The 16,011-nt window shown below is 44.7% G+C and overlaps 1 protein-coding gene across 1 annotated transcript in view; it reads left to right on the top strand.

Moving 5' to 3' along the window:
- The first annotated feature begins 6,774 nt into the window (after positions 1–6,774).
- Positions 6,775–16,011, top strand: part of LOC106573038 (cAMP-dependent protein kinase type II-beta regulatory subunit) — a 37,459-nt gene continuing 28,222 nt past the window's right edge. Inside the window, exon 1 of the mRNA XM_014147660.2 lies at positions 6,775–7,229. Coding sequence (XP_014003135.1) covers positions 6,965–7,229 — 265 coding nt within the window. The 5' untranslated portion in view covers positions 6,775–6,964. The remainder of the gene's footprint in view (positions 7,230–16,011) is intronic.

Genomic DNA, 16,011 nt, shown 5'->3' with positions numbered 1-16,011 from the left:
TTGGAAAATTCCATAAAATGATGTCATGGCTTTAGAAGCTTCTGATAGGCTAACTGATATCATTTGAGTCAATTGAAATACCTTGAAATACATCCAAAGGTACAGCTATCTTCACACTCAGTGCCTCTGCTTGACATCATGGGAAAATCAAAAATCAATCAAGACCTAAAAAAAAAAAAAAAAAAAAAACAATAGTACGCAAGTATAAACACCATGGGACCACGCAGTCGTCATACCGCTCAGGAAGGAGACACGCTCTGTCTCCTAGAGATGAATGTACTTTAGTGCAAAAAGTGCAAATCAACCCCAGAACAACAAAAGGACCTTGTGAAGATGCGGAAACGGGTACAAAAGTATCTCTATCCACAGTAAAACAAGTCCTATATCGACAACCTTAAAGGCCGCTCAGCAAGGAAGAAGCCACTGCTCCAAAACCGCCATTAAAAAAGCCAGACTACGGTTTGCAACTGCACATGGGGACAAAGATCATACTTTTTGGAGAAATGTCCTCTGGTCTGATGAAACAAAGAGAGAACTGTTTGGCCATACTGACCATCATTGGAGGAAAGAGGGAGCTTGCAAGCCGAAGAACACCATCCCACCCGTGAAGCCTGGGGGTGGCAGCATCACGTTGTAGGAGTGCTTTGCTCTAGGAGGGACTAGTGCACTTCACAAAATAGATGGCATTACAAGGAAGGAAAATTATGTGGAAATATTGGAGCAACATCTCAACACGGCAGTCAGGAAGTTAAAGCTTGGTCAAAAATGGGTCTTCCAAATGGACAATGACCCCAAGCATACTTCCCAAATTGAGGCAAAGGGGCTTAAGGACAACAAAATCAAGGTCTTGGAGTGGTCATCACAAAGCCCTGACATCAATCCATTAGAAAATTTGTGGGCCAAACTGAAAAAGCGTGTGAGAGCAAGGAGGCCTACAACCCTGACACAGTTATACCAGCTCTGTCAGGAGGAATGGGCCAAAATTCACGCAACTTATTGTGGGAAGCTTGTGGAAGGCTACCTGAAACGTTTGACCCAATTTAAAGGCAATGCTACCCAATACTAATTGAGTGCATGTACATTTCTGACCCACTGGGAGTGTGATGAAATAAATGAAACCTGAAAAGTCATTCTCTCTACTATTATTCTGACATTTCACATTCCTAAAGTGTTGATCCTAACTGAACTAAAACAGGGTATTTTTACGGGGATTAAATGTCAGGAATTGTGAAACTGAGTTTAAATGTGTTTGGCTAAGGTGCATGTAAACTTTTGACTTCAACTGTGTACAGTACCAGTCAAAAGTTTGGACACTTACTCATTACTCAGTGTTTTTCTTTATTTGTACTATTTTCTACATTGTAGAATAATAGTGAAGACATCAAAACTGAAATAACACAAGGAATCATGTAGTAACCAAAAAAGTATTTTTCAAAATAGCCACCCTTTGCCTTGACAGCGCTTGCACACGCTTGGCATTCTCTCAACCAGCTTCACCTGGAATGCTTTCCAACAGTCTTGAAGGACTTCCCACATGCTGAGCACTTGTTGGTTGCTTTTCCTTCAATCTGTGCTCCAACTCATCCCAAACCATCTGATGCACTCAATCACTCTCCTTCTTGGTCAAATAGCCCTTACACAACCTGGAGGTGTGTTTGGTCAATGTCCTGTTGAAAAACAAATGATAGTCCCACTAGTAGTGCAAACCAGATGGGATGGCGTATTGCTGCAGAATGCTGTGGTAGCCATGCTGGGTAAGTATGCCTTGAATTCTAAATCACTCACTGTGTCACCAGCAAAGCACCCCCACACCATCATACCTCCTCCATGCTTCACAGTTGGAACCACACATCCGGAGATCCTCCGTTCACCTACTCTGCGTCTCACAAAGACACGGCGGTTGAAACGAATGTCAAAATTGGACTCATCAGACCCAAGGACAAATGTCCACCGGTCTGTCATTGCTTGTGTTTCTTGGCCCAAGTAAGTCTCTTCTTATTGGTGTCCTTTAGTAGTGGTTTCTTTGCAGCAATTTGACAATGAAGGCCTGATTCAGTCTCCTCTGAACAGTTGATGATGATGTCTGTTAATAGAACTCTGAAGCAATTATTTGGGCTGCAATTTCTGAGGCTGGTAACTCTAATGAACTTATCCTCTGCGGCATAGGTAACTCTAGGTCTTCCTTTCCTGTGGCGGTCCTCGAGCCAGTTTTTGCGACTGCACAATTCCCCACAATAACAAAGCAAAAACAGGTTTTTAGAAATGTTGGCAAGTTCATCAAAAACAAATACCTTGACATAACTATTCAGACCCTTTGCTATGAGACTCGAAATTGATCATCTTTGAGATGTTTCTACAACTTGATTTGAGTCCACCTGTGGTAAATTCAATTGATCGGCCATGATTTGGAAAGGCACACACCTGTCTATATAAGGTCCCACAGTTGACTGTGCAAGCCATGAGGTCGAAGGAATTATCTGCAGAGCTCTGAGACAGGATTATGTCGAGGCACAGATCTGGGGAAGGTCACCAAAAAATGTCTGTAGCATTGAAGTTCCCCAAGAACACAGTGGCCTCCATTCTTAAATGGAAGAAGTTTGGAAAAACCAAGACATTTGCTTGAGCTGGCCGCCCAGTCAAACTGAGCAATCGGGGGAGAAGGGCCTTGGTCAGGGAGGTGACTAAGAACCGGAAAGTCATTCTGAAAGATCTCCAGAGTTCCTCTGTAGAGATGGGAGAACCTTCCCGATAGACAACCATCTTTAGAGCACTCTACCAATCAGGACTTTATGGTAGTGGCCAGTTCAGAAGCCACTCCTCAGTAAAAGGCAAATGACAGCCCACTTGGAATATGCCAAAAGGCACCTAAATGACTCTCGGACCATGAGAAACACGATTCTCTGGTCTGATGAAACCAAGATTGAACTCCTTGGCCTGAATGCCAAGCTTCACATCTGGAGGAAACCTGGCACCATCCCTTTGAAGCATGGTGGTGGTGGCAGTATCATGCTGTGGGTATGTTTTTCAGCATCAGGGACTGGGAGACTAGTCAGGATCGAGGTAATGATGAACAGAGCGAAGTACAGAGATCCTTGATGAAAACCTGCTCCAGAGCACTCAGGGCCTAAGACTGGGGTGAAGGTTCACCTTCCAACAGGACAACAACCTTAAGCACACAGCCAAGACAACGCAGGAGAGGCTTTGGGACAAATCTCTGAATGTCCTTGAGTGGCCCGGACTTGAACCCGATCGAACATCTCTGGAGAGACCTGAAAATAGCTGTGCAGCGACACTCCCCATCCAACCTGACAGAGCTTGAGCGAATCTACAGAGAAGAAAATGGGAGCAACTCCCCAAATACAGGTGTGCCAAGATTGTAGAGTCAGACCTAAAAACCTGTTTTTGATTTGTCATTGTGGGGTATTGTGTGTAGATTTGAGGGAAAAAACAATGTAAGCAATTTTAGAATAAGGCTGTAATGTAACTGTGGAAAAAATCAAGGGGTCTGAACTTTTCAAATACTCTTAAAACCACGCTAGTTAAAATGCATAACCACACCAACAAAAAGGGGCTCAGGATGCGATCTCGCTTCAGCTCAAACAAACTCCATTTAGCCATGTGCTTTTACCAAAAGAAGCCATCACATGCTCAGGTAAAACCTAGGCTCCAGACTGCATTCACTTCCTGTGGGCAGCCGCCAAAGAAACACAAAGATGGGTTTAAATACATGCAGCTCAAATCACATGACAAGGCAATTAACCAAAAGAAATTCTTGTTAGGTTAAACATGCAAATGAGTCACACCTGTGAGCATTTATATACAGTATATAAACTATACCAGGAGTATTCCACTCTACCCTACGGGGGGGGATATTTTTTTTTTTTAAATGCAGTGGAACTGGCTTTGAGTTCCAGAGTTGAGTTTAAGGGCACTATACCATACACTAGTCCCCAGTTGCCAGGAATCTGCAACTACAAAAAAATGTTATAAATTCATTCAATCTAAACAGTAGGCCTAATCTATTCACCATTGCCTCAAATTATAATCTGGCAAACTATTGTTTCATCCATGATGTATTGTAGGCTATACACAACTTCATTTCAGCTTCCAAAGTTGATAGTTTGCCCATGGTACATGAAATTGTTTCATGCATGCTGTAGCCTATTTCATTGCAGGCTACCGGTATACCAAAGTCATTATGCTATTCAATTTCAGCTTCCAACGTTGATCGTTTCATGTACCATGGGCAAACTATTGCTTCATGCTGTAGTGTAGGCTACACCAAACTCATTATAGGCTAGTACATTTCAGCTTCCAATGTTGATAGTTTCATTTACCATGGGCAATTTTGTAATCAGCAGCCAACTATTAGGTAAATACACAAATTGTGAGCCTTTCAGCTGGAGTTGTGGTAGTTGGTCTCCATCCTAGCGACGCTTGCTCCTATCTTGGCAAGTAAGAGGTCAAACTTGCCTCGGTCATGTCAAAAGTATCGTCAGAACACTCTCTAAACAGGCATAGTTGACTAGCAGCTGATGATCCCCTAGCTTTTGAAAACCATCCGACGAAACTACACTTCCCAAATTACACTTACACACCGGTGTTCGGAGCATGCTAGATCACTAAAAAGCACAGGTGGTCGCCTCTTGTCTTCCGCCTGTCTTCCATAAACAAGCGCTGTAACATATGGCCATGTGGGAACAATAACTATCAAGGTGTGTATCAATTTAACCTTTTGTTTGTGAAAATTATTTCTCACTGATATGAAAGATATGGTCCTTATACTTCCAAAACCATTCCCTTGTGTATATTCAATAAATCCCATTTAAAAAATCTTGTTGCTATCCCAGAAACAAAGCTGAAAGTTACACGTAAGCACCTTCTGTGGTTAATCTACTTCAGTTTCTTACACCGTACCCAAATCGTGCGCAAATTGATTTTGTCCCCCTACACCAAACGCGATCACAACTCTGAACCAATTATTTTAATTTGGGGACAGGTTGAAAAGCATTAAACATTTATGGCAATTTAGCTAGCTTGCTGTTGCTAGCTAATTTGTCCTGGGATATAAACGTGGAGTTATTTTACCTGAAATGCACAAGGTCCTCTACTCCGACAATTAATCCACACACTAAACGGTCAACCGACTCGTTTCTAGTCATCTCTACTACTTCCAGGCTTTTTCTTCTTTGGGCTTTGTTTTTTTTATAGACTGGCATCTAACTTTCATAGTTACCACGACGACCGACCGAACTCAGTTCATCTTTCAATCACCCACGTGGGTATAACCAATGAGATGGCACGTGTGTATCTGCTTCTATAAACCAATGAAGAGATGGGAGAGGCAGGACTTGTACTGCATTCAGTGTCAAAAATAGAACTGACTTCTATTTTAGCACTTGGCAACGTATAATCTTGTTGGCGCGTGTGAGCAGTGTGGGTGTAATAATTGAATAACGTATGTTTACATTTATTTTGCAACGCAAGCGGTGTGGTCACCTACCCAAACCGGCCATGCGCGTGCAAATTGATCTTGTCCCCCCCACACCAAACGTGATCACGACATGCAGGTTGAAATATCAAAACAAACTCTGAACCAATTATATTAATTTGGGGAAAGGTCGAAAAGCATTAAACAGTTATAGCAATTTAGCTAGCTAATGTGCAGTTGCTAGCTAATTTGTCCTGGGATATAAACGTTGAGTTGTTATTTTACCTGAAATGCACAAGGTCCTCTACTCTGACAATTAATCCACACATAAACCAGTCAACTGAATCGTTTGTAGTCATCTCTCCTCCTTCCAGCCTTTTTCTTCTTTGTACTTCATATGGCGATTGGCATCTAACTTTCATGGGCGTATTACCACGACCATCTGACCGAAGTTCGTCTTTCAATCACACACGTGGGTATAACCAATGAGGAGATGGCACGTGTCTATCTGCTTCTATAAACCAATGAGGAGATGGGAGAGGCAGGACTTGCGTTTGGGATTATGCAGCGTCACAAATAGAACTGAATTCTCTTTTACCACTTGGCAACGCATATGCTCGTTAGCGCAATAATTGAATAACATATGTTTAAATTTATTTTTGCAATAATTGGTCAGCATGTAAGACCCTACACAGAGAGGAAGAGGCGAAGCGAGAGGTTTCACTCTCACCCAAATCTGTCCATAATAAACCTTAAGCGTTCCTATGGGCTAATTTTGGACCTAAACTTGTCACCTGCCTTGCCGCCTTTGGGATGACTCACATTGTTAGGGTGGAGACATGAGCAACTCGTCATTATATACAGATCTCTGCCGCACGTCAATACAACCTACAAATTGTAAAAATACACTGCATGCACTGCAGCCTAGTTTGGCAGATGTCTACCAGATGAGTCGCAGCAGTGCGGATTGTATCCCATTGAAATTAATGGATTTTGATGCAACTGGTGTGCACAAGGCATTGGTGAATGTTGCACACATTAAGTAAAAATTTTGATTTACATAATGAAAATAGTTTGACTGTATAATTTATTAAGCAGCATTGATGCAATAGCTGTCATCTGATTTGGCCTACAATAGTATGCCACTGCAGTTTTTGCCCTCAATTGCAGAGTTCATTAGGCCTACAACATTATGCCACTGCAGTTTTTGCCATCCATTGCATTGCTGCAGCTCGCTCTCATACGCAATCTCTGGGATGGTGGTTGCCATGGTTTCTTTGGTCACATGTGTAGCCAGAAGCAGCAGAAGATGCTGAGTCCAAAGAATTCAGAGCCATTTTCATTCAGCACATTGAAAGGATTATCTGCATTGCATGGGGATTATAAAACATTCCCCGGGCAATTAAGCGCATATCTCAGTAAAGAAAATAAATCTGTATTTTGCTTTGAGTAGAATTGAATAGAATTCTTTCATTTGTTGGAAGCACAAAGATATACATTTTATTCGTATTTCTCATAGATTTGACATCAGGAATGAGTATAGAAATTCCTGAAGGATTGACGGAGCTGTTGCAGAGTTTTACCGTGGAAGTGCTGAGGAATCAGCCGGGAGATTTGCTCGAGTTTGCTTTGCAGTATTTCACCCAACTGAAGGACAGTGAAATTAGAGGAGCCGCGATTGGCAATGACCAAAATTCGGCCACGAGACCCAGTGGGAAAGCGGTCAATTTCATTGAGGAAGCCATGCAGATTGATTCTGAAAATGGAGAGGAGGAGAGTGACGATGAGGAATTCACAGGTAGGCTAATAAATGAATAATAACAATGTTGAGCTCCATTATATTGTACTCAATTTCTATTATATTACTCAGCCAGTGGAATATCGGAATGGAACAGAATAAATTGTATATGAGATGGATTGGAATTCTACAATTGCAACATGTTTTCCTCTTAGAAAATGTAGCCAGTGATGTGTGATGAGCTTTCAAATGGTTTTCCACATTGTAACAACACCATGCCATGATGATTCTGTCTGGGCTGTCATTCGCCAAATATGGACATGGTGATGGCGGCTGATTGACACGTAATGAAGATACGATCTCTAGCCAACAGTTTATTCTGATTCCTGAGAATTTCATTTGACATCATTAGGCTTACACAATGCATATAGTCCAAGTTACTACAGAGGGAGTTAGAGCAACAATAGAGTACACAGTCCTCCATGAAAATCACATAAACCTTAGTAGTGGTGATTTTTAGCATGTAAATCATGGTGGGGGAAAAAAATATATATATTTGTAGATGCATGCCAGCAAAGCCACTACACAACACTAAACAATCCATTAATTGCACTATAACAGTGACAAACGTTGCCCACAAACTGCTAGGGCTACATAAAACTGTCTCAACAGCAGAGCTTTCTTTTCAGCACCATAGAGTAAATAAGTCCTTACCGCTGCTACACCTGGCTGTTAGCGAAACCTTTAATTCAGCCTAATTCACTGCCTTTAAAAAAAACATAGCTGATATTGCTGACTCGCTTAAACAAATGTGGTTTCTACTGATAATTGAGACATACAAACTATGGCATAATGGAACGATGAGCGGATAAGAAGCAATGCGTAATTTCGATTAAGACATTAATTGAGCGAGCTAAGACGGATGTAGTCAAAATAACTATTTGTTCAGCACTTTCGAAATCTACATTGACAGAATTCAGAACATGGGTCGTTCTTGCAGTATTCTCCCTGTACACCAAGTCAGAACTGTAGGATAAATAAAGGGGGCATATAAGCAGACACTATTCGATGACATTTCTCTGAAACAGGCTATAGGCTACATGTGCACCACCAAGTTAGAACAGTAGGCTAAGTTATGAGGGGGAAATGGACCAAATTATTAGGGTGAGGCACATGGGCTACTAACAGCTTACTATACAACATACACGTAGTATTACTTTCTTAGCTACAGTATACATATCTCCCTGGCATATTACATAATTTATGCAGCAGCATACAAGACATTTTTGGCCTCACCGTTGTGCTGTGCTCACTTGAACAGGAAGGTGGCACTGCGGTCCTTCTTGTGGGCAAATTTTGTCATGAAACTTTGTCATCAAAGTCTGACATTCTCGGGATTTATGGTGCTTTCAAGACAACTGGGAACTCTGGGGGGTAGGGGGGAGGTTGAATCATGATGTCAATGTTCTTCAGGTCAGAGCTCTAGAAAGAGGCCAGAGTTCCCGACTTGGAATTCTGAGTTGGATGACCGTTCAAAACGCATTTTCCCAGTCGGAGCAAATTGTTTCACAGTTCCCAGGTGTCTTGACATCACTGAAGTCTGAGACTTCCCTGTTCCGAGTTTCCAGTTGTTTTGAACGCGGCAGAAGTCATGCTGGATTGACAGCATGGCCAATGTATTCAACCTTTTCTGCCCCATGGTGTTGCGTGTGAATGTTTATCCTTTTTAAGCTTGGAAAAGAGACCTTTTAACCCAGACTTGGACCACACACTCCACCGAATAGCAGGCAGGGGAAGCATACTAGTGATTGCTTTGCAATGCTTGCAGTTAGCCTCTGATTCCTTCCAAACCACTCAATGTTGAATTTGCGATTTCCAACTTGTGTAATCTTCATGGCCGATGAGCACCAATACGTTTTATCTATAATTTCTCTTCATATGACAAGGATTGAAAGGGGATTTTCCAGTAGATTAGCGATGTGATTCATGATTATTACTGCATGTCTAGCTTGTTAGCTAAGATTTTGAAAGTATAATGTTTACATGATCAGTCCAATCAAAGCTACGGTAGATATAACGTGATTTGACGTCATTTTATCTGTGACCAATGAACTTGAGCCTTCTTGGATGGGCACTTCTAAAGTAAATCTATGGCAGCACCCAAGGGGGCTTGAACTTTCGAGCTCTACCTGTAGATTTTGTGGTGACATAGTGTCCCCATGAGTGACAGAACACTGAGCCAATCACTGCACAACTGGAGAAGATTACCAACCCCTACGCTCTATATTTTCCGCTGGCTGCCCTTCCACCACAGAAAGCACTGAACTAGGCTGAAACACCTGCATTTTGGAGCTGCCTTACTCAAGAAATCAAAAAAGAGAACATGTTTGTATACGGCTTTATTAACTCATATATAATTTAAAAAAAATAGTATTTTTTTTTTTGGCTGTGTTTGTAATATATGTGACACGTATTAATGCCAAAAAAAACATGTAAAACAGGCAACAATTTATTTAGTTTTTGCTAAACTGGTGGGGCTTAAAACAGGGTGGGGCTCTGTAATGATTTCATTTACCTAACAAATAGAATGAAATAAAACTCTATACACTATCGGTCAAAGGTTTCAGAACACCTACTCATTCAAAGGTTTTTCTTTTATTTTTACTCTTTCCTACATTGCAGAATAATAGTGAAGATATAAAAACTATGAAATAACACATATGGAATTACGTAGTAACCAAAAAGTGTTAAACAAATCAAAATATATTTTTATATTTGGGATTCTTCAAATAGCCACCCTTTGCCTTGATGACAGCTTTGCACACTCTTGGCATTCTCTCAACCAGCTTCATGAGGTAGTCACCTGGAATGTATTTCAGTTAACAGGTGTGCCTTCTTAAAAGTTAATTTGTGGACTTTCTTTCCTTCTTAATGCGTTTGAGCCAATCAGTTGTGTTGTGACAAGGTAGGGGTGGTATACAGAAGATAGCCCTATTTGGTAGAAGACCAAGTCCATATTATGGCAAGAACAGCTCAAATAAGCAAAGAGAAACGACAGTCCATTACTTTAAGACATGAAGGTCAGTCAATACGGAATATTTCAAGAACTTTGAATGTTTCATCAAGTGCAGTCACAAAAAGCATCAAGCACAATGATGACTCTGGCTCTAATGAGGACCGCCACAGGAAGGGAAGACCCAGAGTTACCTCTGCTGCAGAGGACAGGTCGATTAGAGTTACCAGCCTCAGAAATTGCAACCCAAATAAATGCTTCACAGAGTTCAAGTAACAGACACATCTCAACATCAACTGTTCAGAGGAGACTGTGACTCAGGCCTTCATGGTCGAATTGCTGCAACATCGGATCCTGTCCATACATCATATTTTGATAAATGATTTGTTTATCCAAATGTTTGGTAATTGTAACAGCATCACTATAGACAAAATGCTGGCTGTACAATTTAGCTAGCTACCTAAACTGTTGCCTATTTGGACAACTACAAATACATAGGTGTCTGGTTAGACTGTAAACTCTCCTTCCAGACTCACATTAAGCATCTCCAATCCAAAATTAAATCTAGAATCGGCTAGAGTATTCAACCCCTTTTCCTATTTCGCTAACAAAGCCTCCTTCACTCATGCCGCCAAACATACCCTCGTAAAACTGACTATCCTACCGATCCTTGACTTTGGCGATGTCATTTACAAAAAAGCCCCTAACACTCTACTCAGCAAACTGGATGTAGTCTATCACAGTGCCATCTGTTTTATCACCAAAGCCCCATATACTACCCACCACTGCGATTTGTATGCTCTCGTTGGCTGGCCCTCACTACATATCCGTCGCCAAACCCACTGGCTCCAGGTCATCTATAAGTCTTTGCTAAGTAAAGCCCCACCTTATCTCAGCACACTGGTCACCATAGCAACACCCACCCGTAACACGCGCTCCAGCAGGTATATTGCACTGGTCATCCCCAAAGCCAACACCTACTTTGGCCGCCTTTCCTTCCATTTCTCTGCTGCCAATGACTGGAATGAATTCCAAAAATCTCTGAAGCTGGAGTCTTATATCTCCTTCTCTAACTTTAAGCATCAGCTGTCAGAGCAGCTTACCTAAAACTGTATCTGTACACAGCCAAACTGTAAATAGCACACCCAACTACCTCATCCCCATAGTATTACTTACCCTCTTGCTCTTTTGAACCCCAGTATCTCTACTTGCACATCATCATCTGCACATCTATCACTCCAGTATTAATGCTAAATTGTAATTATTTTCTCCTCTATGGCCTATTTATTGCCTACCTCCCTACTCTTCTACATTTGCACACACTGTACATAGATCTTTCTATTTTTCTTTTATTTTGTGTTATTGACTGTACATTTGTTTATGTGTAACTCTGTTGTTGTTTTTGTCGCACTGCTTTGCTTTATCTTGGCCAGGTTGCAGTTGTAAATGAGAACTTGTTCTCCACTGGCCTACCTGGTTAAATAAAGGTTAAATAAAAATGTGCCAACCATGTATTACCAAGCTAGCTAGCTAACCAAGCTAGCGACGAGCTAAGCTAGTTAGCTAGCTAGTGCAGTTCATGTTGGACAATTTCATTTGAAACTGGACAGAGAAAGGTGTCACTGGCCTAAAAACAACACCCCATAATGTCAAAGTGGAATTAGGTTTTTACAATTGTGTACAAATTAATTTCAAATGAAAAGCTGAAATGTCTTGAGTCAATAAGTATTCAACCCCTTTGTTATGGCCAGCCTAAATAAGTTCAGGAGTAAACTCTGTGTGCAATAATAGTGTTTAACATGATTTTTGAATGTCTACCTCATCTCTGTACCCCATACATACAACTATATGTAAGGTCCCTTAGTCGAGCAGTGGATTTCAAACACAGATTCAACCACAAAGACCAGGGAGTTTTTCCAATGCCTCGCAAAGAAGGGCACGTATTTGTAGATGGGTTAAAAAAAAGCAGACATTGAATATCCCTTTGAGCGTGGTGAAGTTATTAATTACACTTTGCATGATGTATCAATACACCCAGTCACTACAGATACAGGCGTCCTTCCTAACTCAGTTGCCGGAGAGGAAGGAAACCACTCAGGGATTTCACCATGAGGCCAATGGTGACTTTAAAACAGTTAGAGTTTAATGGTTGTAATAGGAGAAAGCTGAGGATGGTTCAACAACATTGTAGTTACTCCACAATACTAACCTAAATGACAGAGTGAAAAGGAAGCCTGTACAGAATACAAATATTACAAATCGTGCGTCCTCTTTGCAATAAGGCACTGAAGTAAAACTGCAAAAAACGGCAAAGAAAATGATTTCCTGAATACAAAGGGACAAATCCAACACATCACATCACCGAGTACCACTCTTCATATTTTCAAGCATGATGATGGCTGCATCATGTTATGGTTATGCTTGTCATCGGCAAGTACTAGGGAGTTTTTTTGGTTGATAAAAATAAATGGAATTGAGCAAAGCACAGGCAAAATCCTAGAGGAAAACCTGGTTTAGTCTGCTTTCCAACAGACACTGGGAGACAAATTCACCTTTCAGCAGGACAATAACCTAAAACACAAAGCCAAATATACACTGGAGTTGCTTACCAAGACAATATTGAGTGGCCTTTTCTCACACGGGTCTTTCCCGTTTTTTGCAGAGGTACTGGGTAATTTTTCTTTCACCAGGTTCCTATTCCTCCAAGAAGGTCACGACATAAGCTCTTCCAGGGCGTCGGACCCCTGCTCCGTGGCCTTGTTAGCTTGGCTGAGCTTATGGCTTCCCTTTGTGACAGGTGTGATGGTGGCATTCCCCCTGAGAATCCACGTACCTTGTGTATGCACTGCTTAGGTTTGAGCCACGCAGAGAGGGCGGTGGAACGCCCTACTGGCTGCATGTTTTGTGTGGTGCTCTCAAAACGCCATCGCCTGGCGCGATTGGAGGCCATGTGCGAGTGGATCGGCAAGGCTGGGGCTCAGGCTGGGGACGAGCTCCCTCCCTCAGGAGTGGTGCGCCAGCGAGCTGTTAGTCCCTCTCCTGGGCCCAGTACCCCTCCCAGGAAGCGTGGTTGGAGCCAGCGCAGGCAGAGCTCATCTGCTGCCAGTCCTGGACGGGGGCAGGAGTCAGCCGCTGGGACCACCTTGAACGGAGGGCGCATGCCCTGCGGCAGGAGGTTGATAGCTTTGATGGCGACAACAGCTGTTCCCTGTTGGCCAGTGATGGGCTGTTCCTTGGGGACGATGCTGGCACTGTTCACCACTGTGAGCGGAGCTACCAGGCTGACAGGCCATCAGAAGCCGACAGCGGGGCTTCATGGCCCCCAGCGGCTCGAGAGGCTATTAGGAGCCTACTCACTCGGGTAGCCACTGCACTGGACATCAAAACTGGACAGTAAGGACTCTCCATCTGTCCCCATCTCTGCTAAGTTCTGTGAGGCCTTGCAGGAGAGTTATGCTGCAGGTGCAGAGTCACTTGGCCTCCAGGAGTACCCGACCATGGATACCATGAGAGCTGCCATGTTCTTCCCGGACCAGGAGATTATAGGGCTGAACCCACGACTGAAGCCCTCCAGAGTCTTTGATGCGGACTTGAAAGCCACATATGGGTCCCTCTGCTCTCTTGGCCACCTTACCAACGTGGCCATGCTGCTGCAGGCCTACCTGCAGACTCTGTTGCCCCGGCTGTAGGAGGGCACAGAGGAGTTCCTCTGGGAAGCGATGGAGGTGTCTCGCCAGCTTTCCAAGATCCAGAGGGATGTGGTCCGCGCCAACGGATGGGCCATGGCGCAGGTGGTTAACTCCCGGCACCATCTCTGGCTGGCCCAATCCCATCTGCCAGCTGCTCTCCAGAGCACATTTGCCACTCTCCCCATCACCCCAGTGCTGATGTATGGCCCAGGGGTTGATGACGTTCTGGAGCAGACCAACGAAGTTCGTAGGGACCGGGAGACCCTGAGACGGTTCATGACGCCTCCTCAGGCCTTGGGTCCAAGGCAGAAAGACCGTCACCACCCACCTGCACCCAAATGATGGTGGGGTCCCTCTCCTGCCCCATCGCGTAATGCTAAGGGACGACAGCGGGGAAGGGGCACAGCGTGCGATGGAGCAACAACCTGTCAACCATCACCGCCATAGGGACGTGTCTGAGGGACCCAGGTGCTCGGGGTGCCAGAGGAAATGCGGGCCCCGGCAGGACCCCTGACACACCCTTCGCTGGCCCCAGCCGCTTCTCCCGGTCTCAAAGGGCAAAGTGGGAGGAGGGTGTGGAGTTCCCGTGGGTGTTATCCACAATGCTCGAGGGGTACCGACACCAATTCCGGTGTCGGCCCCCATCCTTCAGGGGTCTTCGTGTCACCACGCTGGCCGACCCCCTGAAGAAAACCCTGTGGCTGGAGATCTCCTCACTCCTGGACAAGGGTGCCATTGGCAGGATCGAGACATCAGAATGGCTAGGTGGGTTCTACTCCACTTATTTTGTTGTCCCAAAAAGAGACAGAGGGTTTCGACCGATTCTGGACCTCCACAACCTCAATGGGTGCTTGAAGTACTGAGGTTCCACATGCTGTCCCCAGCCAGTGTGTTGCAGGCCGTGTCCAGGGACCACTGGTTTGTGAACCTGGACCTGAGAGATGCATACTTCCATGTTCCTGTTCACCCAGCTCATTGGCAGTACCTCCGATTCGCTTCGAAGGGACGGCTTACGAATTCATGGTTCTTCCCTTCGGCCTCTCCTTGGCACCCCACACTTTCACGAAGTGCATGGACGCTGTCCTGGCACCTCTCACGTCCCGAGGATTGTTGATCCTCAATTACCTGGACGATTGGCTGATTTGTGCCCCGACCAAGACCTAGGTCCTGTCAGACAGAGACATGCTCCTGACCCACATCGGCGGGCTGGGCATTACTGTAAACGACAAGAGTCATCTGACGCCCACCCAGAGGGGGGCCTTCATTGACATGGAACTAGACTCAGTCCTCCTGAGAGCACGCCTGCCCACCAGAAGGGTTCAGGCGATCCTATCTTGCCTCTACCACTTTCGGCAGGTGCGGGTCGTATCCGCTCTAACCTGCAAACGCCTATTGTGCTTGCTGACGGTAGCCTCGTTGCTGATTCCCCTGAGCCTGCTCCATCTCCGGCCTCTTCAATGGTGGTACAACTCCCACCGGCTGCACCCGAAGCGCCACCTTCAACTGCGGGTGACCGCACAGTGCCTCAGGGCATTATTGAGGTGGCGCTGTTGCTCCTTTTTCTCATGTGGGGTGGAGATGCTGAGGATGTGCAGCCTGGAGCAGGTCAGCACAGACGCCTCCCAGATCGGCTGACCAAGGGCAGGTCGGCCAGCGGCTGTTGGTACAGCACGTCCTGCGGTCTTTCCTTCCACATCTGAAGGGAAGACATGTCCTGGTGAGATTATGGACAACACCACAGTGGTGGCTTACATCAACCATCAGGGTGGACTGAGGTCCCACCACCTCCATCTTATGGCACGGGAGCTCCTTCTCTGGGCTCAGGGACATCTAGAGTCTCTATGCGGAGGGCACGTACCTGGCATCCTGAATGTGGCAGTGGATATGCTCTCGAGGGAGGGCCTGCCCCATTGGGACTGGAGCCTACATCCCCAGGTGGTGCAGCACCTGTGGGACAAGTTCAGGAGGGTGCAGGTGGACCTATTTTCCTCCCTGGACAATACACACTGCCACATGTGGTACTCCATGTCGGAGCCACTAGGGCCTCTGGGCTTGGATGTTCTGGCTCACGATTGGCCAGGGCTGGTGCTTTACGCATTCCCCCCTTTTCCCCTGATCCAGGCTGTGCTGGACAGGACCA

The sequence above is a fragment of the Salmo salar genome, chromosome ssa16, assembly GCF_905237065.1.
Source record: "Salmo salar chromosome ssa16, Ssal_v3.1, whole genome shotgun sequence".
NCBI lineage: Eukaryota > Metazoa > Chordata > Actinopteri > Salmoniformes > Salmonidae > Salmo > Salmo salar.
This window is presented reverse-complemented; position numbering and strand designations above follow the sequence as displayed.